Consider the following 9,484-nt stretch of genomic DNA (forward strand, 5'->3'; position numbering starts at 1 on the left):
CCTAAGCTTTAAATGAATTAAAGCCACATACTTGGCTAACAATTTCTTTACCTGTCTGCACATGAACAGTTGTATTAAATAAACCCATTAAACTGAGTATAACCTGTATAGTTTTTATTCATGTCAGTCCCCTATAGAGTAACGTGTTAAAAAAAAACTAAAAAGGTCCATTCCATACAGTTTCCCAGGTATTATATCAGGGTATATGAAAATATAGGCATATTTCTAAAACTGGATAATTGCTTCACAGGGTTTAATCACTGAGCAAAAAAATGACAAATCATTGTGAAAACACATCAGTGACTGATTTCTACATTTTGGGTTTCTATGCTTTCAAGACTAAACAAATTGTGTTATTTCTTGGAATTATGGTGATGTACTTATTGACATTTTTTGGGAACCTGTTGATTACTATGTTCATCTGTTTAATGTCAAAACTACATACTCCAATGTATTTCTTTGTATGCAATCTTGCTGTTGTAGATGTTATTTATGTCTTATCCACTCTTCCAAAACTACTGATTATCACTATAACCCAGAATAACAGAATTTCATTCTATGACTGTATGGCTCAGCTGTATTTCTTTACATTCAGTGTTGGGTGTGATATCTTTGTATTAACATCTACGGCTTTTGATCGCTATGTAGCAATCTGCAATCCCTTACACTACAGTCTGATCATGAACAGAAATGTTTGCATCACAATAGCTGCTTTTTGCTGGACTTTGTCTTCTATGAACTCATTATTGTTGACCTTGCTTACATCTGTGCTGAATTTTTGCAATTCCCACAAAATCAACCATTTCTTCTGTGATCTTAAAACATTGACTGAGTTGTCTTCAAGTGATACTTCTAGCAGGGAAATCTTTATGTTTATAGAAGACATTTTTAGTGCCTTTGTTCCATTTTCACTCACTATAACTTCTTATGTACAAATTATCTCCACTATTTTGAAGATCCGATCTTCTGAAACACGGCTTAAGGCTTTTTCTAGTTGCTCTTCCCATCTCACAACAGTTATATTATTCTATGGTCCAATATTAATTGTGTACATGAAACCGAAATCAGAACATTCTGCCGAACAAGATAACTTAATTTCATTACTGTATGTAGCCGTGGTTCCAATGCTAAATCCATTTGTCTATAGTTTGAGGAACAAAGATGTATTGAAGGCTATTCGAAAGTTAACTTCAAGAAAAAGGGTTGATGCTTAAAACTGTGAAGGCTTGGTTCGCGACAGATCTGTGGATTATATTTGGTGTTACTTTTTGATGATCCATCAAATGCATTTCTTTATATCTGGCATTATGTTAACTTAGACGATGCTGTACAATATTGCTTTTATATACAGATATATTAAGAAATGCAGTTGACTAAACTTGTCAATTTACTGTATTTGAGGCAACTATAAGACAATGTGACAATCCTTGGCCAGCATGATATATGGACTACACTTTTCTACCGAGTAAAATAAATGCTATTCCGAATCATATAGGATACTCTTTTAACATACACTGGTCATATGAGGCCTATGGAAACATCAGATGTATTACATTGGGAAATACTCCCAACATATACCTCTGAGGTGTGTTAGGGCCTCTTCACATGGGTATATGCACAACCATGCTCGCCACTACTGAGAGTAGTTGCGCATGAACAAGGTAAAGCCTTATTTCTTACCTTTCAAACTCTACACTAATCTGCGCAAGTTTGAAAAAAACTGGGAGAAGATAGGTTCTGCCCTATCTTTCTTGCACATAGTATTAACCCTTTCCAATTCCCTGTCTGACGTCTAAAGACATTATGATTTAAGCCTGCACAGCTCCGATGTTGGAAGACATCCGTCGGGGTTCTCTTACCGTATATTGCCAGCCTCTCTGCTGTCGGAGGCTATCCAACGTGTCACCTCATGCAGTACTGGCTTTAGCCAGTAGATAGCGCTGTTGTTTAACGGCAGAAAAAGAGTAAGCCCCCTAGGAAAACCAGGATAGAAATTGGATTGGAAAGGGTTAACTACGAGTGAGACAAATAAGGCAAGTCCCATCTTTTCTCAGACATAGATATTAATGCCCAAGAATCCCGCTAATGAAAACAAAACCATTCAAATCAATGGTTCTGTTTCATCCCAATTCGCGGCTGTGATTTTTATAGCCGCATACCAGGACTAAGTAACACCCATCTGTTTAAGCTCTAATAGTGGTAAATCCAAAACAACTGAACTTGCTCACACAATCTTGAAAGTAGTTAATCTAGATGATCTAACCATTTCAGCACTTTGGAGATTTGTGGCGAATTTGATTGCTTGTGAGGTTCAGTGAATACTGAATATTTTCACTTTAACTGGACATATACATGTGCAGTAGACAGTAGCACTCTCCTATTAGGTATTGCTTTGTGCCACTGACTCACAAGCCATATTGTCAATGCTTATCAATTTGTAAAGAAAACTAAAATTGAGCACACACTCCAGGAATTCATGCAAAAGTAAAGATACTGTATTGAACAACTGCAGATGTTAGCCAGTGTACATACAATGTTTTGGGCAAAGTCCTTCAGTAAGATAAAAAAAATTGTGCACTGAGTAACATCATGCGTAGTCCCAGAGAAATGCACAACCCGGAGAAGCTGAAATGCCACAGGAATATTAACTTTATTAAAATTTCTTGTTCTTCTCCCGTGGTAACCCTGTTGTTAGCATTGCTGCCTTGTAGAGCTGGAGTTCTAGGTTCAAATCTAACTAAGGGTAACATCTGTCTGGAGTTTTTATGTTCTGTTTGTGCTTATTCTTCTTGCTCCTCTGGAGATGCAAGAACTAGTGTGGTGGCTCGCTGTTACCAACACTATAGTGCTAGGTTCAAATCTGACCAAGGGCAATATCTGTTTGGAGTTTTTCAAAGCCCATGTAGATGTTGTTGTCCTTGATGAAATGTGAAATTATGAACCCATCAATACAAGGCAACAGTGCTAGCCTCTGGCCACATTCATTGAAGAAGCAGCACCAACACCACTACTACAACAACCACCATGGGCCAGTCTGATCCAATTTTGCAAAAATTGATGGGATTTTATCACATGGCCAATCGCAATGAGCAGCCCTAATTGTTTAATTCTAAGCTACTCTGTGGGCCATGGTATGCCTACCCACAACTGTTAAAAGCCCCAATCCAAAAACTACAGTATGCTTCATAACTACTGATTACACCACAGACTTTGATGGCTTATACCTGACAGCAGTAGCCACTACCATTCATGCTGGTTATGCACTCTGCTAGCAGCCTAACAACACTTAGCTTTATGGATGGATGACTTACATAACATTGACAATGCTACCATGGCCGAATTAACAATGGTGCACTTAGAGTATTGGCTTATACCAAATCCTCAGAGGCTTCTTCTCATCATCGCACTAGTACCAATCTACTCTTGGACCTTGACTTCGAAAAAAGTCCCATGCATTGTTGTGTCAGAATCAATCCCTCCTAATAAATGGCTCATACTCCGATTGGGCCACAGTCACTAGTGGGGTGCCACAAGGTTCAGTATTGGGCCCCATTCTGTTCAATATATTTATCAACGACCTGATAGAGGAACTGCACAGCAAAATTTCAATATTTGCAGATGACACAAAATTATACAAAATAATTAATGCAATGGAGGACAATGTACGGCTACAAACGGACCTAAATAAGCTGGGGGCTTGGGCAGAAAAATGGCAAATGAAGTTCAATGTTGATAAATGTAAGGTTATGCACATGGGCAGCAAGAATGGTTGTTACCAATATTCACTTAATGGAGTACCGCTAGGGAAAAGTGATATGGAAAAAGACCTGGGGGTACTAGTGGACTATAGACTAAACTGGAGTAACCAATGCCAATCAGCTGCTGCAAAGGCAAGTAAAGTTTTGGGGTGCATTAAAAGGGGTATATGGGCGAGGGACGAGAACATTATCCTTCCATTATATAAGGCACTTGTCAGGCCCCACATGGAATACTGCGTACAGTTCTGGTCACCGGTGCTCAGGAAAGATGCTACGGTATTGGAGGCGGTTCAAAGAAGGGCAACTAAACTAATACATGGAATGACGGGACTGGAATACCCAGAGAGGCTATCAAAATTGGGACTATTTACTCTAGAAAAAAGAAGGTTAAGAGGCGACCAAATAACCATGTATAAGTACATGAGGGGACAATACAAGGATCTCTCCCAGGATCTGTTTATATCCAGGACTGCAACGGTAACAAGAGGGCATCCGCTACGTCTAGAGGAAAGCAGGTTTCATCACCAACATAGAAAGGGATCCTTTACTGTTAGAGCTGCTAGACTGTGGAACTCTCTGCCTGAGGACGTAGTGATGGCAAAAGGGGACTAGATGTCTTTCTGGAGAGGAAGGATATTATAAGCTATAAATCTAAGATTATTTGTTAATCCGGGTATATAGGCAGGTAGGAACTATTAGGGGTTGATCTAGGGAACAGTCTGATTGCCATTAGGGAGTCGGGAAGGAATTTTTTCCCCAAAAGAGCTATTGGCTTCTGCTCTTGGGGTTTTTTGCCTTCCTCTGGATCAACAAAACAGGAGGCTAGACAGGCTGGACTAGATGGACATTGTCTTCATTCAGCCTTACGAACTATGTTACTATGTTTACCAATACCAAGTCTTTGGAAAGTCTGGACTGTCAGAGCGCGCACTTGCACTCACTATGCAGCGCTCTTAGGCCTTAGTCAGACAAGCGTTTTTTCGCGCGATTTGCGGATCGCATGACGGATGCGCATCCGCAAATCGTGTGACCGGTGCCCGAAAATCGCCCAAAAATCTGCTCCTAGCCGCGTTTCATTAGAATCGGGCCGGAGCTGTCCAGCGCATTGCATTCATTGGAGCCGGCAATACTGCCGGCTCCATTGAAAGCAATGCGCTGCGGGCGAGTGTGGGATGAATTGTCTGGAAGGGCTTAAATATATAAGCCCTTCCCTGCAATTCATCCAGAAAAGTGTTAAAATAAAAAATATATATATACTCACCTGCTCCCGGCAGCCGGAGTTCCGCGCGAATGAATGGGTGTGAGTCAGACCTGCCTCTGATTGGCTCAGCGCTGAGCCAATCAGGGGACAGGTCTGACTCACACCCCCTTCACACCCACTGCAGGCCGGCCGCGCGGAACTCCGGCTGCCGGGAGCAGGTGAGTATATATATATATTTTTTTATTTTAACACTTTTCTGGATGAATTGCAGGGAAGGGCTTATATATTTAAGCCCTTCCCGACAATTCATCCCGCGCACGCCGGCAGCCCATTGCTTTCAATGGAGCCGGCTGTATTGCCGGCTCCATTGAATTCAATGGGCAAACATCGTTCTTCTCTGCCACAGCTGTTACAGCTGTGGCAGAGAAGAATGATTTGTCTTCTATATGTTCTCAATGGGGTCGGCGCTGCTGCCGCCAGCCCCATTGAGCGCATATAGAGAAGAGAACAGGAATCGCAGATCGCAGATAGGTGCGATCTGCGATTTCTGTTCTATAATTTATCGGACTAGCGCACAAAAAGCGCTCATGTGCCCGATACCATTGCAAAGCAATGGTTTTAAAAAATCCGCCGAACGCATGCGCATGCGCAAATCGCGCGAAAAAACGCCCGTCTGACAAAGGCCTTAAGCACCTGTAAAAAAGAAACAGTGGGGCGTTTGAACTAGATCTGGTCAATGGGGTGGACGCTTGTTGTGGTATCAGTCCACAAGCACCATTAGAACCGAGGCCGACAGTCACGCCGTAAGACTGTAGTACAAAATAGGGGTGTGCAGACATTTTCCTGTGAAGCACAACCCCAGCATGATCAGGTGTTCTGGTGCTGTCATTAGATAGGGGGTTCATGCGTGGCCATCAAATACAGGGGGCTACTTGTGAGTAGAGATGAGCGAGCACCAAAATGCTCGGGTGCTCGTTACTCGGGACGTAATTTTCGCGATGCTCGAGGGTTCGTTTCCAGTAACGAACCCCATTGAACTCAATGGGCCACCCGAGCATTTTTGTATATCGCCGATGCTCGCTAAAGTTTCCATTTGTGAAAATTTGGGCAATTCAAGAAAGTGATAGGAACGACACAGAAACAGATAGGGCAGGCGAGGGGCTACATGTTGGGCTGCATCTCAAGTTCCCAGGTCTCACTATTAAGCCACAATAGCGGCAAGAGTGCCCCCCCCCTCCCAACAATTTTTACTTCTGAAAAGCCCTCATTAGCAATGCATACCTTAGCTAAGCACCACACTACCTCCAACAAAGCACAATCACTGCCTGTATGACACTCCGCTGCCACTTCTCCTGGGTTACATGCTGCCCAACCCCCCCCCCCCCCCTGCATGACCCAGTGTCCACAGCACACACCAAAGTGTCCCTGCGCAGCCTTCAGCTGCCCTCATGCCACACCACACTCATGTCTATTTATAAGTGCGTCTGCCATGAGGAGGAACCGCAGGCACACACTGCAGAGGGTTGGCACGGCTAGGCAGCGACCCTCTTTAAAAGGGGAGGGGCGATAGCTCACAATGCTGTACAGAAGCAATGAGAAATCCAATCCTGTGCCACCTCCATCTGGAGCTGCACACGTGGGCATAGCAATGGGGAACCTATGTGCCACACACTATTCATTCTGTCAAGGTGTCTGCATGCCCCAGTCAGACCGCGTTTTTTTATAAATAGTCACAGGCAGGTACAACTCCGCAATGGGAATTCCGTGTGCACCCACAGCATGGGTGGCTCCCTGGAACCCACCAGCTGTAGATAAATGTATCCCATTGCAGTGCCCTGGACAGCAGAGCTAACGTCAGTTTAAATGCAGATGGGCTTCGGCTGCATGCCCCATTCAGACTGGGGTTCTTTAGAAGTGGACACATGCAGTTACAACTCCCTGTGGACCCACAGCATGGGTGGGTGCCAGGAAGCCACCGGCGGTACATAAACATATCCCATTGCAGTGCGCAGCACAGCTGAGGTAATGTCATGTTTAATGCAGGTGGGCTTCGGCCCACACTGCATGCCCCAGTCAGACTGGGGTTCTTTAGAAGTGGACGCATGCAGTTACAACTCCGTGTGGACCGACAGCATGAGTGGCTCCCTGGAACCCACCGGCGGTACATAAATATATCCCATTGCATTGCCCATCACAGCTGAGGTAATTTCATGTTAAATGCAGGTGGGCTTCGGCCAACACTGCATGCCCCATTCAGACTGGGGTTCTTTAGAAGTGGACACATGCAGTTACAACTCCGTGTGGACCAACAGCATGGGTGGCTCCCAGGAAGCCACCGGCGGTACATAAATATATCCCATTGCTGTGCCCAGCACAGCTGATGTAACGTCAGCTTTAATGCAGGTGGGCAAAAAATTAATTGGATTACAGTGTAGGCGAGGGCCCCCAAAAATTGGTGTACCAACAGTACTAATGTACCTGAGAAAAATTGCCCATGCCCAACCAAGAGGGCAGGTGAAACACATTAATCGCTTTGGTTAATGTGGCTTAATTGGTAACTAGGCCTGGAGGCAGCCCAGTTAAAATAAAAATTGGTTGAGGTGCAAGTTTCAACGCTTTAATGAGCATTGAAACGTATAAAAATTGTTTACAAAAATTATATGACTGAGCCTTGTGGGCCTAAGAAAAATTGCCCGTTCGGCGTGATTACGTGAGGTTTCAGGAGGAGGAGCAGGAGGAAGATGAATATAATACACAGATTGATGAAGCTAAAAGGTCCCCGTTTTTGATGGTGATAGAGAACGATGCTTCCATCCGCGGGTGCAGCCTACGTATTGTTTAGGTATCGCTGCTGTCCGCTGGTGGAGAAGAAAAGTCTGGGGAAATCCAGGCTTTGTTCATCTTTATGAGTGTAAGCCTGTCGGCACTGTCGGTTGACAGGAGGGTACGCTTATCCATGATGATTCCCCCAGCCGCAGTAAACACCCTCTCTGACAAGACGCTAGCCGCAGGAAAAGCAAGCACCTCCAGGGCATACAGCGCGAGTTCAGGCCACGTGTCCAGCTTCGACACCCAGTAGTTGTAGGGGGCAGAGGCGTCACGGAGGACGGTCGTGCGATCGGTTACGTACTCCCTCACCATCCTTTTACAGTGCTCCCGCCGACTCAGCCTTGACTGGGGAGCGGTGACACAGTCTTGCTGGGAGCCAGAAAGCTGTCAAAGGCCTTAGAGAGTGTTCCCCTGCCTGTGCTGTACATGCTGCCTAATCTCCGCACCTCCCCTGCTACCTGGCCCTCGGAACTGCGCCTTCGGCCACTAGCGCTGTCGGATGGGAATTTTACCATCAGTTTGTCCGCCAGGGTCCTGTGGTATAGCATCACTCTCGAACCCCTTTCCTCTTCGGGTATGAGAGTGGAAAGGTTCTCCTTATACCGTGGGTCGAGCAGTGTGTACACCCAGTAATCCGTAGTGGCCAGAATGCGTGTAACGCGAGGGTCACGAGAAAGGCATCCTAACATGAAGTCAGCCATGTGTGCCAGGGTACCTGTACGCAACACATGGCTGTCCTCACTAGGAAGATCACTTTCAGGATCCTCCTCCTCCTCCTCCTCAGGCCATACACGCTGAAAGGATGACAGGCAAGCAGCAAGGGTACCCTCAGCAGTGGGCCAAGCTGTCTCTTCCCCCTCCTCCTCATGCTCCTTCACCTCCTCCTCCTCCTCCTCAACGCGCTGAGATATAGACAGGAGGGTGCTCTGACTATCCAGCGACATACTGTCTTCCCCCGCCTCCGTTTCCGAGCGCAAAGCGTCTGCCTTTCTGCTTTGCAGGGAACTTCTCAAGAGGCATAGCAGAGGAATGGTGACGCTAATGATTGCAGCATCGCCGCTCACCATCTGGGTAGACTCCTCAAAGTTTCCAAGGACCTGGCAGATGTCTGCCAACCAGGCCCACTCTTCTGTAAAGAATTGAGGAGGCTGACTCCCACTGCGCCGCCCATGTTGGAGTTGGTATTCCACTATAGCTCTACGCTGCTCATACAGCCTGGCCAACATGTGGAGCGTAGAATTCCACCGTGTGGGCACGTCGCACAGCAGTTGGTGCACTGGCAGATTAAACCGATGTTGCAGGGTGCGCAGGGTGGAAGCGTCCGTGTGGGACTTGCGGAAATGTGCGCAGAGCCGGCACATCTTTCCGAGCAGGTCTGACAAGCGTGGGTAGCTTTTCAGAAAGCGCTGAACCACCAAATTAAAGACGTGGGCCAGGCATGGCACGTGCGTGAGGCTGCCGAGCTGCAGAGCCGCCACCAGGTTAAGGCCGTTGTCACACACGACCATGCCCGGTTGGAGGCTCAGCGGCGCAAGCCAGCGGTCGGTCTGCTCTGTCAGACCCTGCAGCAGTTCGTGGGCCGTGTGCCTCTTCTCTCCTAAGCAGAGTAGTTTCAGCACGGCCTGCTGACGCTTGCCCACCGCTGTGCTGCCACGCCGCGCGACACCGACTGCTGGCGACGTGCTGCTGCTGACAC

General features: G+C 46.2%; 1 protein-coding gene across 1 annotated transcript; it reads left to right on the forward strand.

Moving 5' to 3' along the window:
* The first annotated feature begins 272 nt into the window (after positions 1 to 272).
* LOC136610236 (olfactory receptor 5V1-like) lies at positions 273 to 1,214 on the forward strand. Its single transcript, XM_066589473.1, has one exon. The coding sequence runs from the start codon at positions 273 to 275 to the stop codon at positions 1,212 to 1,214; it is 942 nt and encodes a 313-aa protein (XP_066445570.1).
* The last annotated feature ends 8,270 nt before the right edge of the window (positions 1,215 to 9,484 follow it).

The sequence above is a fragment of the Eleutherodactylus coqui genome, chromosome 2 (genome assembly GCF_035609145.1).
Source record: "Eleutherodactylus coqui strain aEleCoq1 chromosome 2, aEleCoq1.hap1, whole genome shotgun sequence".
Taxonomy (NCBI): Eukaryota; Metazoa; Chordata; class Amphibia; order Anura; family Eleutherodactylidae; genus Eleutherodactylus; species Eleutherodactylus coqui.